The sequence below is a fragment of the Dama dama genome, chromosome 10 (assembly GCF_033118175.1).
Source record: "Dama dama isolate Ldn47 chromosome 10, ASM3311817v1, whole genome shotgun sequence".
In the NCBI taxonomy this organism is placed as follows: Eukaryota; Metazoa; Chordata; class Mammalia; order Artiodactyla; family Cervidae; genus Dama; species Dama dama.
The window spans coordinates 3489190-3507602 of record NC_083690.1 but is presented as its reverse complement, the minus strand read 5'-3'; the positions used below and the strand labels follow the sequence as shown (position 1 = coordinate 3507602).

Here is an 18413-nt window from a genome sequence, read left to right as displayed (position 1 = left end):
GACTGTGGCTCACGTTCCTCATCTATAAATGGGCACATGAATCATCCCCGCCTCTGAGAGTTGTCCTGTGATTCTGACAAGGTAATGCAGCGCTCAGTGCCTAGACGCTTACTGACTGCCAGTAAACCAAGGCAACCAAGCAAGTATTGTACTAGCCAGCCCTGGCTAGACAGCAATGTTTCCCACTCCTGCCAGTGAACCACATACACTGTCTCTGGGTGGTAAAGTGGGATTTGTGACCATCTGTCAAATCAGTTCTTCCCATGGTCAGATCCACCAATGAAACTGAATGGGAAGACAGAGAAAGAAGGTGCTCCCCACCCCTGCCTGGCACACCCACTCCTAGCTAGTGGGTACGCCCCACAGGAAACCTGTATACCATGCCCTTTTGGCCCATGGTCCCTGTCCTCCAGCAGTTCCCAGACCAGCCAAGACCAAACAACAGGCCATAGGGGAACAAGCAGGGCCTTAAGGGTACTGAGGTTACTGGCTTTACCTCATGGGTTTGGGGGTGAGGCGGGTCCCAGAGTAGACTTTATGGAGACTTGGGACCCAAGAGAGGAGCAGAGATTTGACCCACTTGGAGTTGGAGGTCTGGATTGCCTGGCACAGGGTAAGTGCTTGGGAAGCTGTGCTAGTCTGCCCCCTGGCTCTAGTGAAAGTAATGAGGAGAAAACTACACCTACTGTATGAACTAGCAGTTCCACTTCTAAGTATCTACCCAAGAGAAATGAGGGCCTATGTCTGGAAATGAGCGTGTAGGAAGAACATTCATAGAGGCATTACTTACAATGGCTCCAAACTGGAAGCCACCCAAATGTACATCAAGTGAGGAACAGGGGAGTAAATTCTTACAATGACCCATGTGGCAATTAAAAAAAGAAAAAAAAAAAAAACACTGAGAAGAATGGATTTCATTAATACTATGTTGATCCAAAAGAAGGAAGAACCAGGAGTACCCAGGGCAAGCTCCTGCAAGGTAGTGCAGGACAGGCAAAGGAGGCTGTGACTCACTCTTTGGTGACAGAAGTCAGAAAAGCAGTTGGAGGGGTAACCTCTAGGGATGCACAGTGACTTGAGGGAACTTTCTGGAGTGATGGAAATACTCTATACCTTGATCTCGGCCGTGTTTACACAGGCCTGTTGTTCAGTCGCCCAGTTGTGTCCAACTCTTTAAAATCCTATCAGACTGCACACTTAAGGTTTATACACTTTATGTTTTGTGTGTGTCCGACTCTTTGCAACCCCATGGACTGCAGCACGCCAGGTTTCCCTGTCCTTCACTGTGTCCTGGAATTTGCTCAAATTCACATCCATTGAGTCGGTGATGCCATCTACGCACCTCATCTTCTGTCGTCCCCTTCTCGTCCTGCCCTCAATCTTTCCCAGCACCAGAGTCTTTTCCAGTGAATCAGCTCTTCTCATCAGGTGGCCAAAGTTTTGGAGCATCAGCTTGAGCAACAGTCCTTCCAATGAATATTCAGGATTGATCTTCTGTATGTTTTACGCCTCCATAAAAGTAATACGTAATAATGAGAGCGGCCAGTTGCTGAGTGCTGTGTTCTAGGCACTAACGTCCTTCTCTTAGACCCTGATTCTACTGCCCTGTAATTACTCGTCCACATGACCACCAAGCACAGGGAAAGCGATTCTGCAAAGGCCTGGAAACGAGAACGCAAGTCTTGTTAAGAAGGAACCCGGGCCTGCCTCTCAGGAAAGGCCATAATTGGCCAACGCGCAGACACTGCGTCCACGGCACCGCCCGGCGCCGACCCGGCAAAGGTGCGGACGTGACTCTGGCCCAAAGGGGACAGCGGCCTCTTCCCGCCGCAATCCCGCGGAGACCCCGCCCGCAAGATTCGAGACAAGCCAGCCAATCACAGCCTGCCCGGCGCGAGGGTCACTCGATTAAAGGCCTCCGTCACCTAGGCTGACCAAGCGCCTCCAATGGGCGAGCTGTCCCGTAGCAGCCAATGAACAGCAGCCTTACGTCCTGCGCCGGCGCTCCGGCTCCTCGGCCGAATTTCCGCAGTGAGCGCTCCACGCAGAATGCCGGTTGGCTCCCCGCCAGCCAATCACCGCGGCGCCTAGGGCACCCCAGCCAATGGCTGCCCGCCTTCCTGCGGCGGACCGCGACGGTTGGCCCGGCGCTTCCGCAGCCCGCGGGAGGCGGGGGCGGATTGGCGCAGGAGGGGCCCAATGGGCCGCACGCGCGAGGCGCGGGGCCTATGAGCGCGCCGGGGGCGGGGCGGGCCCGGCAGCAGGCGGCTGCGAGGAAGAGCGGGCGGCCGGTGGCGGCTGCGGCGGCGGCGGCGGCGGTGGCGTCGGCGGCCGGTGGCGGCGTCGGCGGCGGGTGGCCATGGCAGAGGCGGAGGCCGGCGGTGACGACGGCCGCTGCGTGCGGCTGAACGCCGAGCGGGCCCAGGCGCTGCTGGCCGACGTGGACACGCTGCTGTTCGACTGCGACGGCGTGCTGTGGCGCGGCGAGACGGCAGTGCCCGGCGCGCCTGAGACCCTGACGGCGCTGCGGGCTCGCGGCAAGCGCCTCGGCTTCATCACCAACAACAGCAGCAAGACCCGCGAGGCCTATGCCGAAAAGCTGCGGTCCCTGGGCTTCGGCGGCCCGACGGGGCCCGACGCCTGCCGCGAGGTCTTCGGCACGGCCTATTGCACCGCGCTCTACCTGCGCCAGCGCCTGGTCGGCCCGCCGGCTCCCAAGGCCTACGTGCTGGGCAGCGTGGCCCTGGCCGCCGAGCTGGAGGCCGTGGGCATCTCCTGCGTGGGCGTGGGGCCCGAGCCGCTGCCGGGCGAAGGCCCCGGCGCCTGGCTGGACGCGCCCCTGGAGGCCGATGTGCGCGCCGTCGTGGTGGGCTTCGATCCGCACTTCAGCTACATGAAGCTCACCAAGGCTGTGCGCTACCTGCAACAGCCCGACTGCCTGCTTGTGGGCACCAACATGGACAACCGACTCCCCCTGGAGAACGGCCGTTTCATCGCGGGTCCGTGCGCCCCGGGTGGAGGGAGGCTGGAGGGCGGGCAGCGAGCCCCTACCGGCCTCTGACCCCCGGCACGACTCCCCTTCCTCTCCGCCCCCGCAGGTACCGGCTGTCTGGTCCGAGCCGTGGAGATGGCCGCCCAGCGCCAAGCCGACATCATAGGGAAGCCCAGCCGCTTCATCTTCGACTGCGTGTCCCAGGAGTACGGCATCCACCCAGAGCGCACCGTCATGGTGGGCGACCGCCTGGACACAGACATCCTGCTGGGCGTGACCTGTGGTCTGAAGACCATCCTGACCCTCACGGGCGTCTCCAGTCTACGGGACGTGAAAAGTAATCAGGAAAGTGACTGCATGGCTAAGAAGAAAATGGTCCCTGACTTCTATGTTGACAGCATAGCCGACCTTTTGCCTGCCCTTCAAGGTTAAAGATTTAGTGTCTTTAATCTCCAGAATAAAAAAAAAAAAATTGAAAATCAGTTACCCAAATTAATAGGTGGGGCTTCAGCATCGCTCAGCTAGGTGGCTTCAAGTTTGCTTACTTGGAGTTAAGCAGAGGCTCTAGTTGTTAACCTTGTAAGTAAACGTTTGGGGGGCGACTTTGTTTACAGATGCTTATATTTTAAGATGCACTTTTTAGCTTGGAGGGCATTGTGGGGATCCTGGGCCTTAGGTGCCAGTGGGCCTTGCTGTTGGGTTCAGTGTATGTCCAGGATTCAGGTAACCTCAGGGCCTACTGGTGGGACTGAGGTGGGTCTAGGGGTGTCATGTATTTATTGAAAGTTTCAGGAATTAGTGGGGAGGAGGGGCTGATCATTTCCACTGTTGTGAGCAACTTGTGCAAACCAAGCCAGGGTCCCATCAGTGTCGTCCTCAGAGGAACCTGCTACCGCCTCAGGTCTTCACCTGCAGGGTGCGAGCGAAGGAAGGGGCTGCTCTCGGGTGGAGCCTCCCTGTCTGTGGGGTCTGGGGTGCTGCCCTCACCACCCCACACTTCCTTCAAAACCACTCCGATGTTACAACTGAGTGTCTGTTCCGTTTTAGAGACCAGGGCTGCCACCCTCATGCAGTTGTGCACTTCTGTAAACTCAGCCCGGCTGAGCCTCATCCTTTCCAAACGTGCATGTAAACCCAGGCGGTCTGGACTGAGCCTGTTGCTTGGCGAGCAGCCAGGAGGGCATAAATGCCGTCGTTGAACTCAGGGCTGCCGTTCAGGGAGCTCAGAGCAGCATTGGTACCAAAAGTTTTTGTTTTTTAGCTTTCTAACAACTTTGTCAGGTGGTGGACTTGAAGCATAAGCGTATGATTAATAGCTGTGCTCTGTCTTATAGGGAAAATCCCACTGAAGAAGTCTGCGTGCCCCGCAGCCAGCAGTTGGGCCAAAGGCATGTGCTGGCCAAATGCCTGTCACCCAAGGCTCCTTCTGGGTAGGGGAGGAAAGAGGTGTCCCCCAAAGCAGGAATTGAATCTCTTTCTGTCTTCCCAGACGCTTGGTTGGGATAGGTGTCATATGCCAGTGGTCCCTGAGGCCACCTGTTTTAACCCTGATGTCCCTTGTCAGTTGTCAGCTGGAGGACTGGCTGGGTCCACTGGCTAGCCAAGGATTCTTGGCAGGGGGCCGTGGCCTTTTCTGCCTGCTCCCTGAGTTGCTGACCTTTGAGGATGGGCCTCTGGCTGCACATGTAGGGGAGGGCCTGGGAAGCTGTTCCTTTTGGCCGACTGCTTCCTGGTGCCTCGCCCCACACCTAGCGGCTTCTGCTCAGAGCCCATGGTTCTCTCCTAGCCTCAAGATCACCGTGCTCCTTCACCCACCCTCTAAGAGTTCTCAGAGCAATAAAGCGTGTCCTGAGCCTTGGCTCCTCCCAGGCCTGAGCGTCTGGGGTTCAGACTCTGCCAGGGGCAACGCGAGGGCAGCGGCACCTGTGAGGTTGGTGGTGCTGACGTTGGCTCTGCGAGGTCAGCTCAAGGTGGGTCTGGATATTGAGCAGGCCTGTCAGGGCGTTGTCACCCACACCAGGAGCACGTGGCAGGTGCGGCAGCCAGCGACACCTCCCTCTTCGGCTGGGCAGTGGCCCAGGAGCCTGTGCATCCTGTCCCCCTACCCCTGTTGCACTGTGTGAACCCAAAGGTGTATTAAACTCTCGACCGCAGCTGACTCTGGTGTTCCTTGCTTTTGCCCGGACAGCAGCCTCTGCATGGAGGGTGCAGCTGTCTCGCCACAGCTGGGCGGCCAGGGAGTGGGAGAGGGGGTACCCTCAGGACAAGGCCATTCTGGGACTCTAATTTGGGACTCCTAGCATAGAAACTCCGCCCCATCTGAGGCCCACTGCAGAGGCAGGTTTTGAAGAATCAGGGAAAACAAGGCACACAAACAATAACCAAGAGAAGGAAGAGGTCATGGGGTGAAGCTTGTGAAGGACACACACTTCCTGAAAACTGCCAGTGCTGGGAGCTACTGGGTGTTGGGATCCATAGCCCCAAACAGCTGGAAACGCACGGCACAGGTCACTTGGGGACAGCCATGCTGGGCCAGGCAAGGGTCTGTGTGCACAAGGCTGGCCTCACCATCCTGCAGTATGCAGGCGGTCCTAGGAGGCTGCAGTGAAGCTCCTAGAAGCTGCCCTGGTCTTCGGCATGCACCTGAGGGCTGCCCTGCATTGGTGGGGACTGGGAAGCAGCTGGGGTGCATGGGAGGAAGGGGAAGTGCACTTGCCGATGCCTGCTGCATGCCAGGCCCTGCGCCCAGAGTGTAGAGGTAACCTGAGAGACGGAACAGGCGTCCACAGGAAAATGAAATAAGCCCCCAACCAGACTTTGTATTATAAGGTCCTGGACAACCTGGGCTGCCCTCTGCACCAGCCACTGGGCCTCCACTTCCACAATGGCTCCTGTGCTCCCAGCTCCCAGGCTCTGGTCTGCGCAGACCAGGCGTCAGGAGAGCTGGGCAGCGATGAGCAGCCCCTCCAGGCGTCCTGTCTCTGACCCAGGTATCAGGTGGCTGGGCTGGGGAGGAAGCAGGGGGGTCAGGCGGGGAGGGGGCCAGGACTGGCTCATTGGAGGCATCCTGAGGTTTCCCAGCCGACTCTGGAGCAGCAGACAATCTTGCATTGTCCCCTGGCTGCAGCATGGAGCAGGGGAGCCGCTGGGCTGAGCGCCCCACGCCTGTGAGGGTGAGCGCTCCCCCACCCGCGCCCTTGTGGGGACAGAGGCCCCGGGCTGCCCAGGAGGGCAGGAGGACCATCTGTCTCCTGAAATTCCTCAGCCTCTGCCTCCCCTGAGCCCACGGCTGCCGGCCTGCACTCCGGGCCCACTGACTCCAATGTGCCTCCAGGTGGAGACCAAGCCCTGCCGTGGGCGCTGGAGAGCTCCCGGCGTGCTGCTGCTTCTGCTGCTGCTGCTGGCGCTGGCCACCACAGCTGCTGTGGCTGGAGGGCTCCTTGGTTTCAGCCACAGCCCTTCCCAGGTGAGCCCCTTCTCAGGACCCAGGCAGAGGCTCAGACAGTCGGGAGGGGGAGGAGAGACCAGCCCCACCCAGCCCTCCAGCGGGGCCAGGGCAGGAAACAGACATCAGAAACCCAGAGGGGTGGTGGGTCAGAGCCCTGCAGCGGGGCTGGGGGCATGTTGGGGCAGCCCCAGCCTGGCCAGCAACCTCCAGCCTCCCACTCAGCCCCCGCTGCAGACGCTCCGCCTGAGCCTCCCGAGCCCGGGCATGCCCCGGTCCAACCAAACCGAGCAGGTGGACGTGGCCCAGAACGTGGCAACCATCCGGGTGACTCCAGCCCAGAGCAACCACAGCTGGGCAGTGCTATTCGATGGGCAGAGCGTGAGTGACCTGGCGGGGCGGGGTGGGGTGGGGTGTTCAGGTGGCCCTGCCTCACCCACCTGCCTGCCCAGGGCTGTGTCTGTTACCGGCCCTCAGAACACCGGGCCTGCTTCCTGCGCCTGATGGAACCCCGAGACCGTGAGGCTCTGCAGCTGATGGTGAACACCTCTCAGGTGAGGAGCCTCCGGCCAGGGGCCAGACAAAGGGTCCTGTGTGCAGCCTGGGCCCGGGGCGGGCTGGGGCTCCAGTTTCAGGGGAACAGAAGCTCTGTCTTCCTGTGGATGAGGCTGCTGACAAGAGCTGGGGCAGGGCTGGCACGCCGCCGGCATGTCCTGGCGTGCATGGGCCCCACCCACCCGGGGTCAGTGCGAGCGACCTTCTCCGCAGCTCCAGGCAACGCGAAGCCCCAGCCAGGACACCCACTATGCCCAGGAGCTGCTGGCAGTGCTTGGGAGCCAAGAGGTGGACCCTGCCCAGGTTGGGGCTCCTGTGCGGCACCTTTGTGCCAAGACCCCCATTTACTGGGCTCGACGCGCAGAGGGTAAGTCAGGGCAGGCTGTGCGGAGGGCCCTGGGCTCCTGCAGGACAGTCTCGGGGCAGATGGGGAAGGGTCCTGTGGGGTTCACAGAGACCCCTCCTCCAGGGTCCCAGAGGCAGCGGCTGATCTACCTATGTATCGACATCTGCTTCCCGAACAACATCTGTGTGTCCGTCTGCTTTTATTACCTCCCAGACTGAGCCCCAGCCTGGCCACACAGGCCAGCCACCTGGCCGACCCTGTCACCAGTCCACGGAGGGCGGGCAGGGATAATAAACCACTCCACCTGGCCGTGACAGTGTTCTCTGTGGCCTTGGGGACGCAAAACAGGGCCAGGGAGGGGCCGAGGGAGGCCCCGGCTGGGGGTAAGCACCAGCCTCGGATTCCCTCGGCGGCTCTAGGCCCTGTGGGTCCAGAGTTTCTGAAGGAAAGAGCCCTGCTGCGTCCACATAAGCAGCCAGGGCTGAGAAAGTCCCAGAGTGGACCGGCCTGGCTGGGGAGCCAGGGTTGCTCAGTCCAGTCTGGCGAGCCTCCAATGAAGTGGCCAGCCCATGGGTGTCACTCTGACCTGGGCAGCTGGACAGACACACCCGGCTGGTGCCACCTGGACGGCTGCCTGCAGTGCCCAGGGACAAAGCTAGCCCAGGACGCTGTCATTGAAGGCCAAGCACACGACGGCTTTCTGGTGGCCGCCGTACTCTCTCTTGATCTCGCCTGTCTCCACGCACCAGAGCCGGGCCAGGTTGTCAGAGGAAGCTGCAGGGAGGGAGGGAGAGCACGGATGGGGTTCGGGGAGCAGCCCCAGGCCTGGCCAGCGGGGCGGGGGGCAGGGCGGCGGGGCCCACCGGTGACGATGTACTGCGAGTCCCCCGAGAAGGCACAGCCCCACATCCAGCCCCGGGACGACTCTCCGGGGTTGCTGCTCTTGATGCTCAGCTCGGTCATCAGGGAGAAGTTGGACGTCCTCCAGATTTTGCACGTCTGGTCAGCCGAGCAGGTGGCAAGGAGCCTGGGGGCGGGGGTGAGCGCAGCAGGTGTGCCAACAGCCGCTCCCATCCCGCACACCCATGCTGCCCTGCAAGCAGACCCCAACGCATCACGCCCCCAGCCCCAGGCACACCGCCTCCTGCCCCCCAGCCCTGCACACACGTGGAATCGGGGCTGAAGCGGCACTGCAGGGCATAGCGGGTGTGCGCCGGGATCTTAGTCTTGGGGATGAGCTGTGTCACCTCGTCGCCAATGCCTCCAGTCAGGTTCCAGACATAGCAGTTCCCCTGCGGGGGAGGAGGGCAGTCATGGGAGGCCGGGCCCTCCAGTCTGACAGGCGGGGGAGGATACCCAGCGGCAAGACCTAGACCCAGGGGCTGCCATCCAGCACTTCGGCTGTGCACAAGGACCTGGGGGCCAGGGACATGCGACAGGTAGCACCTGGGAGACCCAGCCCCAAGCAGGGGCCACACGTGATGGGCTGAGGGCAGGAAGTCACGCCTGGCCTTCCTGAAGGATGCGCTTGGCCAACTGGAATGTGCAGAACAAGATGGGATGAGGACACCCAGACACAGGGAACTGCAGGGCGAAGGCTTGGGAGTGGACAGTTTGGGGATGTCGAGGGATAACTGATTCGCTGAGATCAAATGGACATTAAAGGGAGAAAGGAGGCTGGACGGGAGTCCAGGGGTCAAATGGCAGGGTCCTGAGGCCCTGGGAAGGAGCCCGGGGCATCTCAGTGTTAACCTAGAGGAAGGAGGCAGTCAGGGTGCTCCTGCTGAAGGATGCTCTGCATTGGAACAGGGAGATGTCACAGGGGAAGAAGTCAGAGAGGCTGCAGCCACTGTCGGGAGAGACGAGGGAAACTGGGACCAGGAGGAGAGAGGGAAGTGGACAACTGGAAAGACTCTGGAGGTGGAGAGGCCCAGACTGCTGTGTGGGCCATGGCCGGCAGCAAGAGGCTGCATCAGGCGTGACCCCCAAGGTTCTGGCTCTGGGGGCTGTGTCAGAGCTGGAGCCCAGGATGGGGAAGCAGGACTCGGGGAGAGAGGGGAGAGCCCACCTGCAGGGAACAGGGTTCTAAAGAGCTGGGCCCTGAGCTGCACCCCCTCCCCGGGACTCACAGTGCTATTGACAGCAGCCATGTAGCTGGCGTCGGGGTCGATGTGGGCAGATGTGATGGAGACCTCCGGCTCCGGGATCAGCTGCTCGTTATGGTCAGTTTTCAAGTCCCAGATGTGGATGGCACCGCTCTGGTCACCCACAATGAGCTCTGCCTGAGGAGGCACCGGGGAGGTGAGGCCGGGAAGCACCCTGCCCTCCAGAGCCCCAGGGTGCCCAGCCCCGGGCGGCCCCCTCACCTGGTTGGGGTGCAGGCACACACAGTTAATGGGCGCGTTCACCTGGAAGATTCGCTGACACTGTAGGTTCCGGGACCTTTGAGATGGGGGGACACACCCCGTCTGTGGTGCGTGGCCGTTGGCACCCCCTCCTCCCTGAGAGACCCTTTTCCTGGCCACTTAACCTCTGTCTGTGATGGGAGCTGTCTCACGGGAAAGACTTGGGGGGCTTGGACCTCCCCGGGGCAGCCTGAAGTCAATGAGTGACTCAGAAAGGGCCTACAGCATGGGCCCTTGGTCAAGGTGGGACTTGCTCTTTGGTGCAGCTCATTCCAGAGCCCCCTGTGGGATCAGGCTGAGAGTCTTCTCCGGGAGGTCTTTGTCGGTCTGCCTCCCTGCCCTACCTGCTTTCCTCATCTGCCTTCAAGAAGTCACCTGCATAGACAGTGTCCCGGCCTGGCCCTCACCCTACCCACCCAGGCAACAAGCTGCTCCCGCCTGGCGCTCCACACCTGAGGTCCCAGATCCGGGCGGTGCAGTCCTCCCCGCCTGTGTACATCCAGCGGCCGTCCTCATGGAAGCCCACCGACGCAATGTTCTTGTTGACCCCGTCGTAGCTGATGATGGGGTTGGGGTTATTGGAGTTGAGGTCATACATGCGAATGTGCTGGTAACCTAGGAGCAGAGGCCAAACTGAAGTGAGGCTGTGCCCACGGACCTAGGAGAAATCAGGGGTTGGGGTGGAGAGCAGGGTACCTGCAGCTGCAATCATGGTGCGATCAGGTGTGATCTCCAGCGCGTTCACCTGCTGGGTCTGTTAAGGAAGGTGACCAACAGGGGCCTCCGAGGCCTCCACCGCAGCGGGTTCAGTGCCGCGCGTCCTTCCCACCAGGCATCCCGTCCAACACCACCCGCCCCATCGCCCCAGCGGAGGATACCAACACCACCCGCCCCATCGCCCCGGCGGAGGATACCGAGTCCTGGTGTTGCACAGTTCGCGTACAGATCCCGCTGTGGGCCTGCCAGAACCGCACCGTGTGGTCATAGCCTGCAGTGGCCAAGATGACAGGGTCACTGCCCACTGTGCCTGGAGACGTATTCATGGTGTGGCTGCCGAAAGGACTCGGATCAACACAGGGCAGTAGGTCTGACCCGCAGGGGCCAGAGATCAGAGCATCTAGAGCAGAGGCAGGGAGTGCAGTATTCAGGGAATACCCTACGTCCTAAATACGCTGCAGCAGATTACTCGGTGCTGGGGAATAATGAAATCATCCCCATCTTAGACACGGGGAAAACCGAGGCGCGGAGAGGTTCGGGGAGACGCGTGACAACCGGCAAGGGACAGCTCGGCGCTGCGAGCCGCGGGCTCCGTCCCCCGCCCGGAGAGCCGCCGCCGGAACGCCCTCCCACCGGCGGCCCACAGGGGGCAGTCGCGCGGGCGCCGCGGTGCCGCAGGGGCGGGCCGCGCATGCGCAGCGCTGCGCACCGGCCCGCGAGCGAAGCCTGAGTGCGGCGGCCGCGCGTGCGTAGTGGGCCGGCGGCGGGCCTTGTGGGGCGGCGTGGCGGAGCTCCCTGGCTGGACCCTCGGGCTCCCCGGCGCTCCGCCGGCCGCCCTGACTCTGTCCCGCGGAGCCAGCGCCCCCCGGGCGCGCTCTCCCGGCCCCTGGACGTCGCCTTCCAGCCCTCGTCCCGCGGCCTCCGTACCTTTCAGGCGGCTCTGCGCTCCGCCGCGGCCCAGGACGGCTAGTGGAGCCGGAGCAGGTCGATAGAGGCCGAGCGTCGAGTTATCGATGAGCTAGTAGGGCGACACCAAGGGGCGCGAGGGACGGGGGTGGCGGGGACGAGACTGAAGCTCTGGGGTAGAGGGCCCCTACCTCCTGGGAAGAAGCGGTACAGGCCCCGGGACGAAAGCAGCGACCCCAGCCTTTTCCCCTCTCGGGGACCCCACCCTCCCGAGAGCGGTTCCCTAGGCCGGGTGGTACCATCCACCCCCCACCCCTATCCGTCCGGTGCCCACTAGGATTCCCAGGTAAATTACAGGACATCAAGTTGCAGTTGATTTCAGATAAGCAACGTGTTTTGTTAAGTACAGCCTAAATATTGCATGGGATATACTTATACTAAAAAGTTTTACGTTGCCTGCGTGAAATTCAAGTGTAGTTAGGTGTCCTGTAGTTTTCTTTGCTACATCAGGCAACCCCTGGTCTGGGCCCTGTCAGGCCTGTGCAGATCGGTCGGATCCTCAGGTTCCTTCACTAATCCCAGTGACTCCTCCATTACTGGGGTCCCTCGTACCTCGTCTTCCATCCAGCCTTCCCACATTCTACACACGTGGCCTCAGACAAAAAAAAAAAAAAAAAAGAAAGAATCCTTGAGACAGCCTCTCCCAGGGCATCTTCCCACCAGGCTTATAAATTGCAGCTGCACCCCTTTTCCTTCCTCTAGCCCCTTGACCAAGGCCATGTCCCCTGCCTATCCACCCAGGCCCTCGTCCTGGCAACCTTCCTCCCTGAATCTTCCCTCTTTCCTTCCTGTCAGCATTTCTTTTTCTTTTGTTTCTTTGTTTAATTTTTTGTCTGCACACCATGTGGCATGCAAGATCTTAGTTCCCCGACCAGGGATTGAACCTGTGTCCCTTGCAGTGGAAGCATGAAGCCTGAACCCCTGGACTGCCAGGGAGGTCCCTCCCTAAGCATTTCCACACCATCCTTCCAGATGGCACCCTTTCAGAGATCCAGCCTCACTTCTCACTAGCAGCTTGACTTGCTGTCAGCTGTCATGTTTTACTCCCAGCTCTCCAGTGAGAGTTTCACAAGGTCACTGGCCATCTCACACTGCCAAACGCAGTGCATACTTTTCTCGTGCATCTTGCCACGTCTGTCTACACAGTGGCTGACAGCACTCCTCCTAGAAAGCTCCTGTGACTGTTGCTAGCTTCTTGCCCCCCGCGTTCAGTCTCTTTCTCTGCCTTCCCCTAAAGGCTGGCGGCCTCCAGAGATCCTGTGTCCACCCTGTCCCTGGGGCTCCTGCCCACTCTCCAGGGCTTTCAATACCTTCCTTGTCTGGGTCCTTCCTTCCCTGTCTCCAGCTCACAGCCAGCTCCCTGTTTGACATTGTCCATCAAAGGCCCCACAGACACCTCCGCTTCCCACAGCCAAGACAGTTCATGATGGACCTGCCCCCAAAGGCTTTCTCTTCTGTGTGTGGTGCCCACCCATGTGTGACAGCCAGACGGGATCCCGTGGACCACCACACCCTCTCAGGAGCAGCCCCCTCATCACCACCCTTCTCCTGCCCCCTCCAGGCTGTCCTTCACATTACAGAGTGGTCCTCTGAATACCTACGCCTGAGGACTTCTCTGGTGACCAAGTGGTTAAGAATCTACCATCTAATGCAGGGGCTGTTGCTGCTGCTAAGTCTCTTCAGTTGTGTCCAACTCTGTGCGACCCCATAGACGGCAGCCCGCCAGGCTCCTCCATCCCTGGGATTCTCCAGGCAAGAACACTGGAGTGGGTTGCCATTTCCTTCTCCAATGCATGAAAGTGAAGTCGCTCAGTCCTGTCCGACTCTTCGCGACCCCATGGACTGCAGCCTACCAGGTTCCTCCGTCCATGGGATTTTCCAGGCAAGAGTACTGGAGTGGGTTGCCATTGCCTTCTCCCTAATGCAGGGGACATGGGTTCAATCCCTAGTTGGGGAGCCAAGATCCCATGTGCCGCAGGGCAACTAAGCCCACGCATTGCAGGTACTAAGCTTACAGCTAGTGAGCTTGCACGCCACAACTGACGCAGCCAAACATAGATTTTTTTAATTGAAAAAAAATCCTAAGCCTGAACCTTGTAAGAATCCTGCAAGTGTCCCCCATCACCCTTCAGACTCCTGGGCCCAGCCCCTGCCAAGCCTGCAGCTTTCTCCTCTCCACTACACAAGCCACGAGTGAACGGCAGTCTCAGAATTCACTGCACCCTCTTTGAACCCTTGCCCACACCTAGGATGTGTCATCTCTGCCTCTTTACCTGCTGAACTCCTGATTTTTTTAGCACCTTTCATAGCTTTTGGAGCTTATTCTGTATGAAGGGGCTATACCGAATGTTTTGTTTGAATTGAGGTGAAATTAACATTACATGAACGTTGCCATTTTTAAGTGAACAATTCAGTGGCACTTAATGTTGTGCAACCACCACTTCTGTCTAGTTCCAGAACATTCCCATCATTCCAAAAGAACCCCACCTCCCCCACCACCCGTTAGGCACTCACTCCCCATCCCCCACCCCACCTCCCCTCAGCCCCTGGCAGCCAATGATCCACTTCCTGACTCCATGGATTTACCTCTTCTGGACATTTCATAGAAATGAAGTCATACAATATATGGCCTTTTGTGTTTGGTTTCTTTCACTGGGCATAACATTTTCTATGTTCATCCAGGTTGTAGCCTGCATCAGTGAAAGTGAGTCACTCAGTTGTGACCGGACTCTTTGCAACCCCATGGACTATACCGTCCATGGAATTCTCCAGGCCAGAATACTGGAATGGGTAGCCTTTCCCTTCTCCAGGGGATCTTCCCAACCCAGGGATTGAACCCAGGTCTCCCGCATTGTAGGTGGTTCTTTACCAGCTGAGTCACAGGCAAAGCCTGTGTTAGTACTTCATTCCTTTTTATGGCTGAACAATATTTCATTGTATGGATGGGCCATATTTCATTTATCCATTTTTCCATTCATTGATGGGCACTTGATGAGATGGTTTCCACTTTTTAGCTAGTACAAATAATGCTTGCAATGAACTTTTCTGTACAAGTACTTCTGAGTCCCCGTTTTGATTTTTCTTGAGTTTATAGTAGCAGTGGGGCTGCTGCATCTTGTGGTAATTCCACGTTTCAGTTTTTGAGGAACTGCCAAACTGTGCCGAGCCTTTTACCCACATTCTGCATTGGGTCTTCGCAATAACCCTGCCAAGGAGGAACCAACCCCATTTTGCAGGTGAGAAAACTGAGGCTTGGGGCTTCCCTGGTAGCTCAGTGGTAATCCGCCTGCCAACGCAGGAGACATGAGTTCGATCCCGATCCTGGAAGATCCCACATGCCATGGAGCAACTGAACTATTGAGCCCACGTGCCCTAGAGCCCATGCTCTTCAACAAAAGAAGCCACCGCAATGAGAAGCCCGGCCCTGTAACTAGAGAGCAGCCCCTGCTTGATGCAACTAGAGGAAGCCTGCAGGGGATGAAGACCCAACACAGCCAAAAATAAATAAAATTAAATGTAAACCCCCCCGAGGCTCACATCCCAGGGCACGTGGTTAGAACATGGCAGAACCCACCCCACTGGGCTCAGCTACGCCCTGATCTCACCCCTTCTGGCTGGGCGACTGCCTGCGGGCACCCCACCCCCCCAGATATGCTCATCTTCCTCTTGAAGTCCAGGCACTTCCCAGGGCAGCTCCAGGGAGTGGCAGATGGATATGCGGGCTTGGGAGCAACTGAAGGATGTCCAGAGCAGCATAAAGCCTGAGAGACGAGTGTGGGACAGAGGCGGGGCCAGGAGAGGGCCGGGGGACACAGCCAGGTGTTGTGGGCCTGTGGCCGGGGTGGGGCGTGCCCTGAGCAGTCTGCATTTTTGTGAGGACTCTGTGGGGGGCTTCCCAGGTGAAGACATAAGAGACGCGGGTTCAATCCCTGGGTCAGGAAGATCCCCTGGAGGAGGGCATGGCAACCCACTCCAACCTTCTTGCCTGGAGAATCCCACGGACAGAGGAGCCTGGTCAGCTACAGTCCACGGGGTCGCACCGAGTTGGACACAACTGAAGTGACTTGGCACTGGAGGGAGGGCTGCATATGTCCCGTGCCTAGGGGGTAACTGAGAGACCAGGCCAGGCTCCCTGTCCAGCCTGAGTAGCTCCAGCATCCCTGCTGGGCAGAAAGGGGAGACCCGACCCATGGTTGCGGATCCCTTCCATGTACTAAGCATCAGCTGAGCACTTACAGAGGCGGCATCTTTGAGAATGATAGAAACCATGGCAGCTTTCAGACTTCGTGCTCCCAGCAGTCCACCGGGAGGGGACGTTCATCATCACCATTTTTTACATAAGGGGCTGGACCCCAGGGACCTGGGGGTCTGGGGGGGCACCATGGAGCCCCTGGCAGGGCACACAGCTGGTGGGCAGGAGCGGGGGTTGCACTGCGGCCAGGGGAGGGGAGAGGTTGCTGTGCAGCTGGGCAGGGGGCCAGCCCGGGCTGCAGTGAGACAGCCACTCCACTCCAGGTTGAGCCTCAGCAATTCTGCTGGTTCAGCGGCCCCTCCTCCTGGGATCGTTCTCCCAGGCCCAACTTCCTGGAGGGCTGCCCAGGTCCCACGCCTCTGCATCCTCATATCCCTGGCCGGAGTGGATGGCCCGCTCTGTCGCCCCCATCCCTGGGGTGGGGGAACCCCAGGAAGTTTCACGTCTCTGTTTCCAGGTGGACCCTCCCATCAACTGAGGACTGTGGGCAGAACTGCTGGCCCATTTTACAGATGGGCCAGCTGAGCGTAGGGAGCTTGTCCCGGGTTCTCTGGGCTGGTTGGTAGCGGATCTAGAATGCCTGATTCCTCCTAGGGCATTAGCCTCACCCACCAGGACGAATCTGGCAGAATCTGTCAGCTCTCTTCCCAGGTCTGTTCTCCTGAAAGGATGATGGACCACACAGCAAGTTGCCCACCCTTAGGTCTATCAGCTACCTGTTAGTTGTCTAGAGTGGAGGAGGGCAGAGAATGGAGGTGAGGCAGCTAGAGGCAGGGCCAGTTCATTTCCCAGAGCTATGTGATCATTCTAAACTAGGACTTGGCCTGTCAGGTATGATGAAGGTGTATTTGTCAAGGTAGGAGGATAGACATATTTTATTTAACATGTTATCAGCACGCCTTATAACGTTTAAATTCTTAGACATCCGGTGTGTGGGCCTCTGTCCGGACTCTTGCCCCAGGCTCTGAAAACGCTAGGCTCAGGTCAGGGTGGTTTGCTTTGTTGTTCAGTCGCTCAGTCGTGTCCGACTCTGCAACCCCAAGGATGCCAGGTTTCCCTGCGCTTCACCATCTCCCAGAGTTTGCTCAAACTCAACTCACAGTTGATGTGCCATCTAACCATCTCATCCTTTGTCACTCTCTTCTCCTGCCTTCAATCTTTCCCAGCATCAGCATCTTTTCCAATGAGTCGGCTCTTCGCATCAGGTGGCCAATGCCATCAGTCCTTCCAGTGAATATTTGAGGTTGATTTCCTTTAGGATTGAGTGGTTTGATCTCCTTGCTGTCCAAGGGACTCTAAAGAGCCTTCTGCAACATCGCAGTTCATGGTTTGTCTCAGCCAGCCAAAACAGAAAAATAATGGTAAGGACGCTAACTTTTTTGTTTTTCTGGTAATGTTGCCTGTGTGCTAGGCACACTGTTAAGCTCTGCAGATGAATAAAATGCAATTGGTACCCAGATGGGGAATATCACAACACCCACAGAAGCGATTTGCTGAACACTTACTAAGTTCTACGGCAAAGTGCTTTGTAGGTAGCATCAGTCAATCCTCAAATAATCTACAGGGAGGTATCGCTCCCTATTTTATGGAGAGGGAACCAAGACGCAGAAAGACACAGTGGCTGGAAAGGCAAATCCGGTGAGAGGGAGAACTGGGACAAACGCAGGTGGCTGTAGGTTCAGATCTCAAACTCATGAGCCGGAGACTCTGGGACCTCAGGTGAGTCACTTGGCTTTTCTTCACTGAGCCTCACTTTCTTCATCTGTCAAAAGGGTACATACAGTAAGTCCAGCTTCCAGCAAGGTGCCTGATGCAGCAGGTGCCCAGGAATTGGTAACCATAAAGGGTGGGGGGAAAGGCCCTTGTGTTTAGGGACCCCTGTGGACGTAAGACATCGGCTTGCTCCCTAACTTCATGGGAGACCCTACGGAGGGGACTGACCAGCTGCCCAGATCAGGGAACCCCAGTGCCTGCTGTTCACCCTCCTCCACCCTCTGGCCGCCTTCTTTCTGGACCAGCTTGATGGTCTGGGTGGCAGAGGGGCGTCCCACCATCATGTGTGTGAACCTTCCCAAGGCTGTGTGGAGGGGGATGATCTGCCCGTCCTTGCAAATGAGGGAAGTGAGTCTGAGCCGCTTTGTCTCTAGAATGCTGCAGCCATGACAAGGTGAGGCCTCAAGGAGGAGGCTGAGGTCAGAAGGATGAGACCTGTGCTTGTGTGTGTGTGTGTGTGTGTGTGTGTGTGTGTGTAGGGGGAGTGGGGGAGCTGTCAGAAGCTGGGGCCGGAGGCTGGGGGTAAGCAGGCTTGTGTGGGGGTTCAGGTTGCTGCTGGGCAGGGCTGTGACCCCACTGGTGCTGGGGGTGGGGGTATTGAAGTCCCAGGGCCTGTGGATCTGAAGAGTTACATCCCACTCGGTGCTGGGGATGAGGGAACCCAGTCCCTCTTAGCGGTAGGGTTAGGGGGCTGAACCCCAGCTGGTGCTGGGCAGGTGCACTGAGGTCGGGGTTCAGATTGAGGCGGGGGCTGGCGTCGTGGAGCATTGTTTGTGGAGAGAGCCCGAGACTGCAGGGCGTGAAGGTGCAGTTGCGGGGCGGGGGGTGTGCGGGTTCCCTGACACCGAATTCATTACTGGGAGATTCCTCTTCACAGTCCCTCGACACCTCCCACGGGAGCCACAGGCCAGAAATGTCTGACAGCCTCTGGCGGCCCGGCTCCCGCGCCCGATGCCCGGGTC

General features: G+C 58.7%; 3 protein-coding genes across 6 annotated transcripts; 2 read left to right on the top strand and 1 right to left on the bottom strand.

The window, feature by feature from the left end:
• Window positions 1–2328: 2328 nt before the first annotated feature.
• Window positions 2329–5145, top strand: PGP (phosphoglycolate phosphatase). The gene is made up of 2 exons (XM_061152593.1): window positions 2329–2999; window positions 3099–5145. The coding sequence occupies exons 1-2, from the start codon at window positions 2360–2362 to the stop codon at window positions 3422–3424; spliced, it is 966 nt and encodes a 321-aa protein (XP_061008576.1). The 5' UTR covers window positions 2329–2359; the 3' UTR covers window positions 3425–5145.
• Window positions 5146–6120: 975 nt separating this feature from the next.
• BRICD5 (BRICHOS domain containing 5) lies at window positions 6121–7631 on the top strand. Its single transcript, XM_061153875.1, has 6 exons — window positions 6121–6165; window positions 6327–6458; window positions 6663–6818; window positions 6890–6991; window positions 7206–7359; window positions 7462–7631. Exons 1-6 carry the CDS (start codon window positions 6121–6123, stop codon window positions 7554–7556), a joined length of 684 nt encoding a protein of 227 aa, XP_061009858.1. The 3' UTR covers window positions 7557–7631.
• On the bottom strand, window positions 7521–11438 carry MLST8 (MTOR associated protein, LST8 homolog). 4 transcript variants are annotated; one of them, XM_061152588.1, is made up of 9 exons: window positions 11388–11438; window positions 10658–10860; window positions 10440–10497; window positions 10196–10358; window positions 9705–9780; window positions 9468–9620; window positions 8506–8630; window positions 8202–8365; window positions 7521–8112 (listed from the first exon to the last, which is right to left on the bottom strand). In XM_061152588.1, the coding sequence occupies exons 2-9, from the start codon at window positions 10784–10786 to the stop codon at window positions 7994–7996; spliced, it is 987 nt and encodes a 328-aa protein (XP_061008571.1). In that variant the 5' UTR covers window positions 10787–10860; window positions 11388–11438; the 3' UTR covers window positions 7521–7993. The 4 variants fall into 4 exon arrangements, with proteins under 4 accessions (XP_061008571.1, XP_061008573.1, XP_061008574.1 ...); XM_061152590.1 differs by having other exon boundaries at window positions 10440–10491; XM_061152591.1 differs by having other exon boundaries at window positions 10440–10488.
• Window positions 11439–18413: the final 6975 nt, after the last annotated feature.

What these genes read in the sequence shown, in the direction of transcription:
- PGP (XM_061152593.1), top strand. Translation starts at nt 2,360, where the DNA reads ATGGCAGAGGCGGAGGCCGGCGGTGACGACGGCCGCTGCGTGCGGCTG. An exon ending in GAACGGCCGTTTCATCGCGG is followed by an intron (nt 3,000 to 3,098) that starts GTCCGTGCGCCC and finishes CCGCCCCCGCAG; the next exon opens with GTACCGGCTGTCTGGTCCGA.
- BRICD5 (XM_061153875.1), top strand. Translation starts at nt 6,121, where the DNA reads ATGGAGCAGGGGAGCCGCTGGGCTGAGCGCCCCACGCCTGTGAGG. An exon ending in TCAGCCACAGCCCTTCCCAG is followed by an intron (nt 6,459 to 6,662) that starts GTGAGCCCCTTC and finishes CCTCCCACTCAG; the next exon opens with CCCCCGCTGCAGACGCTCCG. An exon ending in TGCTATTCGATGGGCAGAGC is followed by an intron (nt 6,819 to 6,889) that starts GTGAGTGACCTG and finishes CTGCCTGCCCAG; the next exon opens with GGCTGTGTCTGTTACCGGCC.
- MLST8 (XM_061152588.1), bottom strand. Translation starts at nt 10,786, where the DNA reads ATGAATACGTCTCCAGGCACAGTGGGCAGTGACCCTGTCATCTTGGCC. An exon ending in CTGTGCAACACCAGGACTCG is followed by an intron (nt 10,498 to 10,657) that starts GTATCCTCCGCC and finishes CTTCCTTAACAG; the next exon opens with ACCCAGCAGGTGAACGCGCT. An exon ending in CGCTTCAGCCCCGATTCCAC is followed by an intron (nt 8,366 to 8,505) that starts GTGTGTGCAGGG and finishes CCCCGCCCCCAG; the next exon opens with GCTCCTTGCCACCTGCTCGG.